The 15518-nt window shown below is 45.5% G+C and overlaps 1 protein-coding gene across 3 annotated transcripts in view; it reads left to right on the top strand.

The window, feature by feature from the left end:
* The window catches only part of SPNS2 (SPNS lysolipid transporter 2, sphingosine-1-phosphate), a 176803-nt gene that overhangs the window by 124579 nt on the left and 36706 nt on the right, over window positions 1–15518 (top strand). For all 3 annotated transcript variants that reach the window (XR_007353145.2, XM_048823826.2, XM_048823827.2), the window contains exons 9-10: window positions 5000–5065; window positions 11426–11524. Coding sequence is in view for 2 of the 3 variants with exons in the window: in XM_048823826.2 (XP_048679783.1) it covers window positions 5000–5065; window positions 11426–11524 (165 nt within the window). In the remaining variant the exon portion in view is untranslated. The remainder of the gene's footprint in view (window positions 1–4999; window positions 5066–11425; window positions 11525–15518) is intronic.

Here is a 15518-nt window from a genome sequence, read left to right as displayed (position 1 = left end):
TTTTTATGCAGGACAGAGAAGCTAGGTGGGTTTTTTAGGGACTAAGCAGGAAGGTGGGAGTAGGGTAAAATCAGAAAGTCAAAACCTTGCTTTCCCTGACCAGAACACAATCAATCCAGGGATGTAGGGCTTGATTTTAAATGAAACAAAAAGTTGCACTACAATTTCCTGTCTAACCCATCACTCGCTTAATTGGGATCGTTCTGTGTGCTGCTGCTGTGGTCATTATATTCAGGCTCTTCTGAGAAGAGAGTGAAAATTAAAAAAAAAAATCCACTCTGGCTGCTGAGTAAGAGTCAGAAAGAAATCCGGACCAATGGCCTCGTGGCCTGGTCTAGTATTAACCTCTAGTTCAGAGAGCAGCAGAAAAATGACCACAATGCCTTAGAGAAGGGTGTTCAAGGTTAGCAGAATTGTTACCCTTCCTTTATTCCTACCTGGCTCTAAATAAAGTTATCTGTCACCTATTTCTGCAACAAAAGACAAATACTATGCTTTCATTGATCCCATTTGAATCATTTCTTCATTGTCTATTATCTCAAGAGAGCTGATTTTATGTAGATTATATTTCTGTGTAGCCATTCTATTTGTTGAGGAGAGAGTGGAAATGATGAAACAATCCAAACCACCAGCATGGAGTTTTAAGAAATATAAGCAGTAACTGTAATAGATGGTCACTCTGGGGGTTGCATGAGAAGTGAGTTGATAAGCTTGGGAAGTCATATCTGAATATGGAAAAAAATGAAGGATATAGGCTTGCTTGTATAGCTGCCCAGCCATCTGGTCTACACTTTCCTGAATGTACTCAGCTTCCTGGTTCATTTCTCCCCTTTTTATTCCTTTCCCATTGGTGGCTCTGGTCCCTGAACACAGCTCTGTTTATCTTTCTCTTATGTAGCAGCAGCGCCTAGACAGGCCATGTAGGCTAGCTTCTCTCTTTCAGCTATCTTTACATGCCTCCAGGCTGTTCTGTGCTGTAGTAGAAGTAGCTGGAAACAAGTAAGAGAGGGAGTACTTGTGGCACCTTAGAGACTAACCAATTTATTTGAGCATAAGCTTTTATGAGCTACAGCTCACTTCATCGGATGCATACTGTGGAAAGTGTAGAAGATCTTTTTATACGCACAAAGCATGAAAAAATACCTCCCCCCACCCCACTTTCCTGCTGGTAATAGCTTATCTAAAGTGATCACTCTCCTTACAATGTGTATGATAAGCAAGTTGGGCCATTTCCAGCACATTTCCTCCCCCCTCCCCCCCAACCCACTCTCATGCTTTGTGTGTATAAAAAGATCTTCTACACTTTCCACAGTATGCATCCGATGAAGTGAGCTCTAGCTCACGAAAGCTTATGCTCAAATAAATTGGTTAGTCTCTAAGGTGCCACAAGTCCTCCTTTTCTTTTTGCGAATACAGACTAACACGGCTGTTACTCTGAAGTAAGAGAGGGAGCACTAATTAGCTAGCTGTCCACAGACCACCAATGATCCCCTGGACTCAGTTTGGGAACCACTGATTGTTCCAATTTCCACTTGTTACTACTGTGTTTTGCTGTAAATCGTGATTACCCCTTACTCTGCCATATATATGTGTGTGTGGTGTCATCCTGCACATTAAAACAACAGTTTGCACATCTTTAAGTCCCACTTTCTCTGAAGTTTGCACTTCTCCTTCAGTGTCAGGACATCCAAGCTCATCTTTCCAAACCCATTATCCGCACAGCATCATGATGTCACACCGCTCATGTAGTTCAAAAGATTCTGGGGCTAGAAGCAGATTTCAGGTGCTGAACGCTTAGTTTAAATCTCAAGACAACTTCAAAGTGGTGTTTTATGTGCCTTTTGCCAAGCTTTTAGCTGTTGTGGTACCTTGGGCTCAGCAGTTACTTCGGTTTCCCAGGATCATCTTAAAAACAAACAACTTCTCCCAAATGAAACACTTCCAATGTAGCTTTAGTGGCTGCTTGGTTCCAAATCCTGTGATCTGTCTTTTGTCCCGAAGGTGGTTCCTCCTTTGCTTTTTGAGATTTGCATACTATCCAACACTGAGAATTAGGGACTCTTCATTTTGAGTGAGTGCACAGCAGCTGTGTTCCCCATCCTTCAGAATACTTGTAATGATGAACCTCATTTTGAAGCCTATGAAACCAAGTTTTAAATTGTAGACACCAAAAACATCTGTAGGGAATCCAGAATGCTTCCTAATGTGCTTGGTACCAGAACTGCAGAGTTGGTATGGTTTGGGACAATGCCTGTTTACAGCACATGTCCTTGGCACCTCTCTTCAGTAGAAATGCTGAATACGATTTTCTGACTATTTCTCTTTTTCTTTCACGAGCGCACACATACAAAGAGGGTAATTCTGAAAGGCATATTGAGAGAAACACAACCCTGTGCAGAGCCAGCACAAGACTTGTGTGCCATGGCCTGGTGATGGGCCTTTGTACGGGGTCAAATTTCACCCACTGTATTCAATAATTCATATATATATTCCTCATAGCCAAGCAGGTGTAGGGGGTGTGTGTATGTGTATACAGATGTGTATATATATGTACAGATGTCTAATGTAAAGGCATAATGGAGAAGAAGCTAGGAACTCAGTAGCAGAGCAGACAAGCATATCATAAGAACCAAGGGAAGGACTGAGAATTCCTAGCTCAGAAGCCGTACCGTCGTAATTGGCCCAGTCACCATAATACAGGAAACAAGACCAGTCACAAAGAGGTGGAGTGGGAAATAAAGACAATTTTAGAAACAAATAAGTGCAGGGGTGAAGATTTGCTAAATAAGGAAAACTCTTCCCAGCAGCAACAGAAGGATCAGAGTTCAGGGAACCAGCACGCAGTGAAAGCAAATGACGTGGCCACGTCCGGATCAGAACTGCTAGGGAGCAATGAGATGTTCCACCCCAAAAAATGTACGTCTAACACAGGGGTGGGCTATCAATGGCCCATGGGCCGCATCCAGCCCACCAGCTGTTTTAATCTGGCCCTTGAGCTCCTTCTGGGGAGCGGGGTCTGGGGCTTCTGGTGCTCCAGCCGGGGAGCAGGGTCGGGGCTGCTCCATGCAGCTCCCAGAAGCAGCAGCATGTCCTCCTTCCGGCTCCTACGCAGTCCCTGCCCCAACCACTGCCTCTGCAGCTCCCATTGGCCAGGAACTGCGGCCAATGGGAGCTGCAGGGGCAGCGCCTGCAGACGATGCAGCACGCAGAAGAGCCGCCTGGCTGTGCCTCCACATAGGAGCCGGAGAGGGGACATGCTGCTGCTTTTGGGAGCTGCTTGAGGTAAGTGCCACCTGGAGCCTGCACCCCAGGCCAGAGACCTCACCCCCTCCTGCACCCCAACCCCAATTCTGTGAGCATTCATGGCCCACCGTACAATTTCTATACCCAGATGTGGCCCTCGGGCCAAAAATTTTGCTCACCCCGAACATGACCAAGAGAAATTAACCCAATTCATTTCAGTGGGCATGTTGCTAAATCTTTCATTCCCTCTCAGAGGCCATCAGAACTCACAGAGACAGTGCAAATAATGTACTTCAGAAATATCCCCCATAGCTGGTTTCATTCCAGAAATGAATTGTACCCCATTTGAAGGTAATGAGGTCAAGGAGTAGGAAGGAGAAATGAGGCAGTTAGAAGTGGAATCGGTAACCAGACAATACTGAAGAAGTGAATTAAAAATAAATTGAGAGCTTGAGTCTCCAGAGTTGTTAGTCCATCTATTATCAGAGGGGTAGCTGTGTTAGTCTGTATCCACAAAAACAGCGAGGAGTCTGGTGGCATCTTAAAGACTGACAGATTTATTTGGGCATAAGCTTTCGAGGGTAAAAAACCCACTTCTTCAGATGCATGGAGTGAAAATTACAGATGCAGGCATAAATATACTCACACCATGAAGAGAAGGTAGTTACCTTACAGGTGGAGAACCAGTGTCCACCATGGTCCACTATGTTCACCAGGACTGAATTCAGGAGAACTGTTTCTTTTAGGTAGAGTATCAAAAAGTGAGTGGTATGACAAAGCAAAATAAGTTGTTGAGATGGCGTATTATGACACTCGTGGCTTTTCTTACCGTCTTGATTTGGGGAGTATTGGGTCATCACAAGCCTATCAAAACGGTGTGTACTCCTGTTGAGTTGAGCCAGATCATCTTACAAACAGATGGTATTAAAGCACAAGGTATAAAGTTGAAAGGAGGAATGAATCCCCATTTAAGGCATTTCACCTTTATTTTTAGGGTCTTCAAAACAATTAGGTGTACTTTTGGGATAAGTTAGCTACTCTTGTTGATTCTCCGCAAGAGGCCAAGAACTGAATTAGCTACAGAGACTAAAGCCCCAGTTCTACCTAGCATGTGCTGTGTGTTTTGTTGAATATATTGAAAGCTAAGTATGCACTTAATGCATTGGGGCCTAAACTATTACTGCTGATTCCTAGATGTATGTTCGCTCCAGAGGAGGGATAGAGACCTAATATTATATTGAAGGAATCTTGCACTGATCCACCTGTTCTGGGGTTAGAGAAATTCATTCCCACTTTGCTATGTGACCTTTAATACTTAACCTAACTGCTAGTGAAGGAACTGACTTGTGTGTCCCGGGGAGTTCCATTTCACACAAACTTTGTTCCTTTTTTGATTGGGTCTATGTGACCACATGTTTTGAAGCCAGGAATCCACCGTGACAACGAACACTCATGTTGACTTCTCATGTTAATCTGTCACTGAAGGTGTCAGCCTTTTGCCTAACTGTTCTCTAGATTGTAAACAATGTTTGCTAAAGGAGACCTGATCCAAGCCCTCAGAGTTGAGATAAAAATCTATGTATTTGTAATGTGGTCTGTTCTGAACATTAACCAGGGACTTATTGTAGGTAGAAGCCTTGGAATAAGTTTGAAATAAACAGTATAGGAAGGTTTGTGGCAGATAATTCCCCCCCCATACCGCAATTGAGTTTCATGTGACTAAACCTTGTCCTTTGTATGTGTTTTGTTATGACAGATTTGCATTTTTATTGGAGAAACTCTTCTGTTTTCAAACTGGGCAATCACAGCTGACATACTAATGGTGAGTCTATGCTGTCCAAGCATCTTTCCTTTTGGGGGCAGAGGGGTCGAAACAGCCTTTCAGATTGCAATGGACAGCCGGTGGGTGTTCACAAGTCCCTTTAAAAGCCTAACTCCAACTCCAGCCTGTTTTTTCTTTTTTGCTGCTAGGGAAAGAGCTGTATATCCTCTCTTATCTTCCTTTTGAACGTCAGTTTGGTGAAACCTCCATAGAATTCCACTGGTGCCCTGAAATCCCTAAGGAATTGTGAATGGAGCTCAGTGAGAGCTCGTGAATAGGCTGCCAATTGGCCAGTTTTACCATCCAGAATTCCCACTGGCTTTGTTTAGTAATAGGAAGTCACCCCCTACACACACAAAGCCAGCCATCTACCTCTGTCTCACAACCCCAGGAAACTAGCCATTCATCACACACACAATAGTGTATCACTTTGAGGGGAGGGAAGGGGGGAAAAAAGTATGAAGAAGTTTCGGACTGTGTCCACTTCTTCCAAGAGGAAACACTCAAGGCTTTTTCACATCATGTCCCTCATCTTCCATTTGTTCTCTGCATAAAACGTTTCATGCCTCTCTGCCCTATAGTACTCACCTTCCCCACAGGCTTTTGCACATCTGCAGCCCCCTCCACCCAAGGATCTCGAAACATATTGATCCTCACAGTGCCATTGTGAGAAAGGTTATTAATAGGTACCTTTCACAGGTGGGGAAACTAAGGCACAGAGGGGTTACAGGATTTGCCCAAGGTCACATGACAGAGTTTGGACCCGATCCGGCGGGTAGTGTAGACATACCGATAGGGTTATTCCTTGCTTACACAAACGTAAGTAAGTGAAGAATCAGGCCCAGTATTTCTACACATTAAGGCCTTAATTCAACAAAGAACTTAAGCTTAAAGCTAAGCACGTGCTTAAAGACTTTGGTGAATACTGATGAAAGTTAAGCACATTATTTCTTTGTATTATGGTAGCACCTAGGAGCCCCAGCCAGGGACCAGGACCCCATTGTGCTAGGTGCAGTACGAACCCAGAACAAATGCCTATGTATGTCTGTCTAAGGTACTTTTATAGTCCCCATCACTGTAGTACCTGAGCACGTCACAATCTATTGTATTTACCTTCCCACACTCTTGTGAGGCAGGGCAGTGCTGTTATCCACCCCCATTTTACAGATCAGGACCTGAGGCACAGAGAGACGAAATGACTTGCCCAGGTCATACAGGAAGCCTGTAGTAGAGCAGGGATTTGAATCTAGGCCTCCAAGGTCCCAAGCTAGTTCCCTAATCATCCTTATCCTTCCTCTAAATGTTTTGGGTTAAATCAGGGGCTCAGGGCATGACACTCTTTAACCCGTTAAAAATTTGCCTTGATTTCAATGGGAGTGAAGGATCCTGTAGCTTTTGAATAGATTTTCTGGTGTCTGCAGTCTGCCTTTTATGACTGGATCCTACATTGTTTGTTTTTTGCAGAGACGCTGCTGTAGTCCCAGGCATTGTCTCAGAGCAAACCAAACCAAACCAAAAAAAACCCCTCACAACGACAACAAATTAACATTGAAATAATTTCTAAGATCCAGTTTAAAAGCAAAACAACAAACAAACAAAACTTAAGTGAGCACAGGAAAGAGAACATAAAATCACATCAAAAATGATTTTTAATAATACTTTTTAATTGACATAGACTTTGAAGCCACTCTTGCAGTTGGCTGTTTAGACAAATGAGCTGTCTGTAATATACAATAATGCCCCTGCTTAATACATTATTAGTGGGAGGATGAACTTAAGAGCACTATATAAATAAATGTGAACATCCATGCAGATCAATATTAGCCCATAAATTGAAGAAATGGTCTGAAGTGCGTTTATATTACACGTGGACCTTGAAAGGATATGTAGTCAGACAGTCAGTGAGAGCCAAGATTATATAACCATGTTTTATCAGCTAGCTTTAGAACAGTCCTAGCCAGCAGAGAGGTGTGTAAATGCTCCAGCTGGGATTCACTTTGAACAACACTCAGTAGAAATTAATTGGCAATATATTTATTTGGTGGACTAGTAACAGCACTTTGCAGGTCTGGGGTGCCTGCAGTCTGAGGCTCTCCAAGTATTTAATAAACATTAAGGACATGAGACTCCCGACACCCCTGTGACACACACAAATCTTGTTATCCTGTTTGCGCAGATGGAAAACCTGGGTCACAGAGATGAAGGGTAGTTTCCAAAAGCTCTCAGGGTTGGCCAACCTTGGCTCCCATTGCAGTCAATGAGAATTTTATCCTGACTTCAGTGGGACCAGAATGAGGCCAGCAGTGAGGGCTTTTGGAAATCTCACCCTAAGTGACTTAGCCAAGGTCACCCAAGGTTTGCAAATCTGATGACTGCTTATGGGCCCGATTCTGCAGGTTGCTAAGCAGCTTCATAGACTTTGCAAGATCAGGTTCCAAGGTCCTTATGTTTGCTTATTATCTTGATATTTAAATGTAAGTTCTTGCTAGCTAGCTCCATGCTGTTGCCACGCTTCTGTTCTCCCAGCTCCCTGGTTGATGTATGTCCTGCAAAAGGCCCTCATGAACTGGATTTGATAAACAGTCAGTGCTTCAGGATGGATTGTGCTTTGTTGTCTGAGATTCCAAAAGACTGATATTTATTCCAAATGCAGATTTGCATAAAACAAGCCTTATTCTCAGCACCATCATCTAGAAGTTATGTCTTTGACATGGGAGCCCTAAATTGGAAGGATATTTTATCCTTTTTAGCTATGAGGCATTCACAGTTAAACTGAGTAAGGACAGGGCACATGTCTGGGAAAACAGTTCTGCCAGCTCCGCTAGGGGAGTACAACGTCAGTAATAAAACCACAGCCTTTCTGAGCCTCTATTTAAAGAGGCGAGGCTCGCCCTAGAGCAGCTTCATCAGCCTCCCTGGACATCCTGTGTGATGCGTGCCACCCAACCTGGAGTCAGGGAGATGAGCCAGGACAATCCCACACTCTTCCTCTTGGCTGGCGTGGCTGTTCCAGCTTCCGCGGGGACGTTCTAACTAACCAGTCTGTGCGTGGTTTGAATTTAGCTCTGTTTTAATATCGAAATCCCAGTTCAGATCTTTAATTTACTGCTCTCCTCCCTAGGACAGTAGCTAAGGTTTACTACCAGCTATTTCCGCTCTGTCAAAATAAAATATCCTTTAAGGAGGAATAACTGTTTTTCCCCCTAACGTTATTTAAGGGAGGAGAAACAATCTCACGTTTCATTTGGTTGCTGTGTTGTATTTCTGTCACTAGGATTTCAAGCTAGACACGCAAATGTATTTGGCATTATAAAGTCTGGTCTCAGCCATCAATAATTTCATTAGCTGAAAATCTTACTGGAAGTTGTATTGCTATTTGCAGTGCTATGTTTTTTTAAAAGAACTACTTATGGTCCGAACCCAGTTAACCAAGACAAGAAGCTGTATTTGCCCCAAATAGCATTAATTTACTGCTACTCATTTATCAGTAGTAAATTCTAATGCCTTTAAATTATTGTTTTGCTGGAAAAGGATGGCTTTCTGGCTAATGCATAGGATTGTGAGCCAGAAGAGCTGAGTTTCATTCACCTGCTGTTTATAACAAATTCATATTTTTTACTGTGTTTAGCTGAATACTCCTCTGTTCAGATCTGACCCCTCGAGGGTGGAACGCGATTGTACCTTCTCAAAGTCACTCTTACAGCAGTTCCCTGTAGCTCCTGTGCAAACTGGATGGGGTAGGTGAGCTGAAGTTCACCTGCTGTTCACCAGCCCAGGTAGTTCCGTGCACGCTGTCTCGTCATCTGGGTGTGGGGACCTGTGTGGCAGCTGTGACTCCTGGCTTCTTATTGCTAGATGTGCCATAGATTCACTGTGTGACCTATCGTATGTCTTTGTGCCTTGGTTTACCTACCTTTAAAACAGGGATAACACTCCCTTCTGCCATGGGAGTTCAGTGAGGCCTGGTGTTTTTGACTCCTGGCATGGAAGGTGCTCTGGAAGGGCTGTGTATTATCGTTGTTTCAGAGTAGGAGCCGTGTTAGTCTGTATTTGCAAAAAGAAAAGGAGGACTTGTGGCACCTTAGAGACTAACCAATTTATCTGAGCATAAGCTTTCGTGAGCTACAGCCGATGATGTGAGCTGTAGCTCATGAAAGCTTATGGTCAAATAAATTGGTTAGTCTCTAAGGTGCCACAAGTCCTCCTTTTCTATTATCGTTGTGACCAGGATGTTGCGTGGGGGGCTGATTGAGCTTTGCATTCTTTTGGTGGAGTGCTGCTGCACCTCAGGAGTGGAACAACGTCTGAGTGGCATGCTGCTTCAAGTGCACACTGGTTACGTTGCAGCCCCATCACAGCTGGGATGAAAGACTGAGCCCCCCCCCCAGGTGTTCCTGAGGAGCAGGGCCAAAATCACAAGAAATGGGGTAAAATTTTCCCAGATGCCCAAGTCCCATATTACCCATCATTCCTAAAGTGATATATGCACATGCAGACATGTCCCTCACGGAGCCTGTTTGCTGTAGGCTCTGCTCCATTATGGGGCCTTGAAAAGTTTTTAAAGTCATGTGATTAACCCTTTACACACCAGAGAGACCATGATTGCACCTTCCCACCTTAGGAAGCAAGGAATCTCTGGGAAGGTATGGCTATGGTAGTGCCAGCCTTCTGATCGGGTGGTATTTTACAGTCTCATAGGTGTAAATGATTAAACAAAATGCAAGGCAGTCTGGGTGGTTGTATCTTTTATGATGATTTATTATTTATGTATATGATAGTAGCACTTAGGAGGAAATGATGCTTTATTGAAACAAAGCTGCCACGTTTCGTCTGAGAGAGCGGCATGTTACTGTGCAGCAATTAGCTCCCTAAAACCCAGGATAAATAAATTAGTGAAACAGAGGCAAAGTCATTCCTAGTGGAACTCCATTATGGGCTAGAGTGGCACATCAGCAAATGAACCACACTAGGAAAGGGTTCAGAAAAGAGCTACAAGAATGATTTGAGGTCTAGAAAAACAGTGGCTGATATTAAACGGCTGAAGCTCAGTCTGCTTCGTTTATCAAAGAGAAGGTTAAAAGATCTACAAGAATCTACACGGGGAAGAGATTTCTGGTAGGATAGAGTGCTTTAATCCAGCAGCAAAAGGCACAACTAGATCCAGTGCTTGGAAGCTGAACACAACAAAGTCAGGCCGAGGGACATGGTGGAGTCTCCATCACTTGCGTTCTGTAACTCCAGACCGGATCTCCCTCTGAAAGAGGTGCTATAGCTCAGTGGTTCTCAACCTGTTTGTCATTGTGGGCCGCAGGTTGAGAACCATAGCTCCCCCACAGACCCCTGTAGCCAGCGCCCCCTGCCCAGAGACCCTTCCGCAGAGTGGGGCCAACAGTGGAGCCCTGGGCACAGTGCCAGGCTGGGTTGGGCGGCAGGGCAGCCCCGCCCCGACCGTGAACCCTGCCCCCTGTTGTGTGGGGCTGGGCAGCCAGGACTCCGGACCCCGCCACGTGAGCCTGGCAGCCTTTAGCACGCAGCTGGGCTGCATGTTGAGAACCACTGCTCTAACTCAGTCAAAGTTCTGATCAAGCACGCAGACACCTGAGTGGGTATAAAATTCACTAAACTCTTAGAAATCACCCAGGGAAATTCCCTTTCGGACATGGCTTTGTTCTAGTAGAGGTGGGTCAGAGCCACAAAGTTCAGAAGCAGACCTGAGCCTCCCCAAGCTTTGGGTGTGTTTCCTCAAGCATTGTAGGATCAAGGCCACCGCTGAGTTTGGTGCCAACATAACAGGGTCTCTTCCTCGGTAAAGAAGGTCCACATTGGCCCTATAAAAAGCAGCTGCTGCTTGTTTTGGGGGGGAGAGGCAGGGGCATGTGGCTTGACCCCATTCTGCTGCATAAGTGAAACCCTGGAAAACTCATGCTCCCTCCTTTACGTTCTCCTCCTAAGGCATAAAGGGCTCTAGTGCCATGGGGCAAGTAGGGGGAGGTAGGATTTGAGGAGTTGGCAGGGGGTGCACACCTTGGAGCCCACTTGTTAGCTGCCTTTGTGCTTATGATATTGTTGAGAGAAGGAGCGGGTCAGACGGGACCGAGAGTCTCCTTTGTTAACCATCTGCAGACTGGCGCACTAGAAATATGGTGGCGATAGCAAAGCTCCAAAGCTGCCCGCAGGACAGCTGTGAGTATGGAGCTGGACACGGCTGCCACTGAAAGCCATGGGGTTGTTTTTCCCATTCCCCGACGACACAAGCACTCAGCCTGGATCTGTAGGTGGAAAGAAACCCAGCCACACAGGGAGGGTTGGCAGGTTATTTATTTCACTTCCCTTGTGTGTTTTTTCCCCTCTCCCTTGCAGTACGTGGTTATCCCGACACGACGCGCGACCGCTGTGGCCTTGCAGAGCTTCACTTCGCACCTGCTGGGAGATGCTGGCAGCCCCTACCTGATTGGATTCGTAAGTGCACACTGTGGCTTTGAGCTGGGGGGGCGGGGGGGGATGTGTGTGCACACGCACACACGCTCATTTAGTGCTGATAACAGGTGCCACATTAAACCACCTTGTGCTTATCTCCAGAACAGGAACAACATTGTCAGCAGCATTGCAAGCACGCGCGCACAAACACACTCCCCCCTCCCCTCCCCCCCCCCGTGATGCAATCCTGACCTGGTGGGACCGTTTCTGGGAGGGTAGTTGGAACTCTAAGTGCATCCCAGTTGAAGGAATCTGTAAAGGCCCATCACACTGTGTAGGCAAATGCCAACAAGGGAGACAGCCGTGGTTTCTGTGATGTGGACATGTGTGCACTAGAAATTAGACACTCTGTGTGTGTGTCTCTTGTTTTTTAACTAAATACCTAGTCTCATTAGCCAAAAATCTCTGGGATGGTGTGGCTATGTAGTGCCAGCATTCTGATCGGGTGGTATTTTACACTCTCATAGGCGTAAATGATTAAACAAAATGCAAGGCAGTGTGGGTGGTTGTATCTTTTACGATGATTTATTATTTATGTATATGATGGTAGCACTTAGGACACTCAGTCATGGTCCAGGACCTCATTGCGCTAGGTGCTGTACAAGTAGAGAACAGAAAGACAGAGTCTGAAAACTTTCCCCATTGAAAATGTAAGGCCTAAGAAGCTTCATGAAAAGAAACATTTCTGGGTATATTGGACCAAATTCTCTACTACTACAACTCCACTGTCTTCAGTGCAGCTATGTCATCGGAGACTTTGACCCACTGCCTTAAAAGGCTAAGCCGAATTCTGCTCTGTTACCCCAGTGCAAATCTTGAGTGGCATTGCCAAAGTTGTGACTGCAGTTACTCCAGATTTACAGTGATATGATTGGGATCTGAATTTGACCCATCATGTCATAGACATCACTCTCAGGCTAGTCCTTCCAGCTGAGCACCATGGCTTTGATTGGAGTATTTTGGATGTCCACTGGCACGTCCCGTGTTACTTAGCTGTGTGGTTTCTGTGGTTAAAAGTCATTTCTGTTTCATCAGTCTCAGATCCAATGAGGTGCATCTTGCACGACCAGAAGGGGGCAGCAGCTGAAACATGATACACATTTAGACTGTTCTGTACCACCAGTTTGCCTGTACGACACAGAAAGCTGCTGCCACGTGGGCCTTACATGCTAAAAGACAGGCACCGAGAAGACAGAATGTGCGGGGGAACTGCGGGAAGGGAAGAACTTACAGCATAAATCTGTGTAATTGTACTCACTCTTAATTCATTCAAATCTGGTGGGCACCCTATTGAGTTCTAGAAGGGACGTGGATGTGGAAAGGGCAGTCGCTTAGCAAACCAGGGATGGGGAGAGGGTGGGCAGCATGGGGAAAGGCATGGCTATTTGGGTGGGAGAACAAAATAAACCAGGCTTTGAGGCTGGCGTAAGTGGTGGGTGTGGGGGAGGAAGGCAATATAAGAGGCAAGGTCTGCTCTGTAGGCTTGGATTTGTGTTTGATATCACACACATGCACAACTACGCCTTGCAAACGTCCTGGAAGAAACATTTCCTCCCTTGCTTATTGTGTTATATATAAGGGATGTCCTAGAGAGGTGACCAAGACCCTAAAATGAATGCAATTAGCCGTGAAAATTGCCCAGAGCTGCTTTTTGCCACTCATAGAATCATAGAATATCAGCGTTGGAAGGGACCTCAGGAGGTCATCTAGTCCAACCCCCTGCTCAAAGCAGGACCAATCCCCAATTAAATCATCTCAGCCAGGGCTTTGTCAAGCCTGACCTTAAAAACTTCTAAGGAAGGAGATTCTACCACCTCCCTAGGTAACGCATTCCAGCGTTTCACCACCCTCCTAGTGAAAAAGTTTTTCCTAATATCCAACCTAAACCTCCCCCACTGTAACTTGAGACCATTACTCCTTGTCCTGTCCTCTTCTACCACTGAGAATAGTCTAGAACCATCCTCTCTGGAACCACCTCTCAGGTAGTTGAAAGCAGCTATCAAATCCCCCCTCATTCTTCTCTTCTGCAGACTAAACAATCCCAGTTCCCTCAGCCTCTCCTCATAAGTCATGTGTTCCAGACCCCTAATCATTTTTGTTGCCCTTCGCTGGACTCTCCAATTTATCCACATCCTTCTTGTAGTGTGGGGCCCAAAACTGGACACAGTACTCCAGATGAGGCCTCACCAATGTCGAATAGAGGGGGACGATCACGTCCCTCGATCTGCTCGCTATGCCCCTATTTATACATCCCAAAATGCCATTGGCCTTCTTGGCAACAAGGGCACACTGCTGACTCATATCCAGCTTCTCGTCCACTGTCACCCCTAGGTCCTTTTCCGCAGAACTGCTGCCGAGCCATTCGGTCCCTAGTCTGTAGCTGTGCATTGGGTTCTTCCGTCCTAAGTGCAGGGTCCTGCACTTATCCTTATTGAACCTCATCAGATTTCTTTTGGCCCAATCCTCCAATTTGTCTAGGTCCCTCTGTATCCTATCCCTACCCTCCAGCGTATCTACCACTCCTCCCAGTTTAGTATCATCCGCAAATTTGCTGAGAGTGCAATCCACACCATCCTCCAGATCATTTATGAAGATATTGAACAAAACCGTACCCCTGGGGCACTCCACTTGACACCGGCTGCCAACTAGACATGGAGCCATTGATCACTACCACTGACTAGACGGGACTTGGATTTCATAAAAATAACATGCCTGATCCTACAGTCTCCACAGACTGAGTGAGCTCTCCATTACCTAGGGATGCCTGCAAACTGCATGATTAAGGTGTGTGAGGTAACAGCAGCCCTAGACTTTCTCTGGCCCTATTTTAGTTGAAGATATTTTTTTTAAATAATGATTTTGATTAGTTTGTGTCTAATGTGTTGGCGATAAAGCACTTCTCATTTTGGAGGAAGACCGTCCCAAAAGCAAATCCAATTGTAATGGGGTTCAGGAGAGAAACCTTTCAGCCTTTGGGGGGAGGTGTGTCAGAGCCCTGTGTTCAGCAGCTCTCTCTGGCCTGGCTTAGCTGACTCACGGTCCCTGCAGCACGATGGCTGAAAGGTCAATTGGTCATTTTTCAAAATGGGAAAGAGCAAATATTATTTAGAGCCAAAATGTGAACAGTCGACTTCCTGGAGACAGGCCAGCCATTTATACTGCAGGGAGATCTCAGCCATGTGAGTCAGTGAAACTGCCCACTGGAATAAGGGCTGCAGGATCAGGTCCTAAGTGTGTGATAAAACAGGTGAGAGGGGGTTGGATTAAGACTGGGATTTTCGAGGGAGCCTAAGGGAATTAAACATCTAATTCCTATTGACTGCCAATAGGATTTGGGTACTTATGTCCCTTTAGCTCCCTTGTGAGCCTCTGCCTAAGGACCTTAGACCAATTTGCTGCTGGACCAGAGTGATCATGTGGCACACCTACAGCATAGTGTAAATCCTCCTAGGGAGAGGGAAAGCAAGGCAAGAAAAGAATGAAGTGACAAGCAAGCTCTGAGTGTGGATAACTTCCCCCGTCCCGCAACATGTGTTTTAATCGCTAAACTCTGCCACTTCATTTCTTTTAGCCATTTACAGAATATCAACCAGCTGAGACTCCCTTGCTCATCAAGAAGGCTTTTGATCTGAAGTGTAAAAGCCGCCATGTTTATTATAAGGCTAGATGCTATCTCTGGGAGTGGGTGTTCTAGAATGGCTCTCTATGAAGAACTCAAGCCCTCACGGCCTTGGAGGTTGTGTCAACATATTGTTTCCATCGTGGTTCAGCTGTTAGTAAAATGTCCTATTGGTTTTAAAGCCCTCTTATGGTACATATAAGACACTTAGCGGCTATGGCCTACCATGCTCGAGTGATCCTTTGTTGTCATGTGCCCCAAGTTGTTTGCTGGGGTCAGAATTGGCTGTTCATTTAATCTATTCCAGTTCCAAACCTTGAGACCACAGGAGCTGGGGCATTTGGTAATTATGTTCCT

The sequence above is a fragment of the Caretta caretta genome, chromosome 17 (assembly GCF_965140235.1).
Source record: "Caretta caretta isolate rCarCar2 chromosome 17, rCarCar1.hap1, whole genome shotgun sequence".
Classification (NCBI taxonomy): Eukaryota; Metazoa; Chordata; order Testudines; family Cheloniidae; genus Caretta; species Caretta caretta.
Note: the sequence above shows the minus strand (reverse complement) of the source record. Positions and strands in the feature narration are given on the sequence as shown.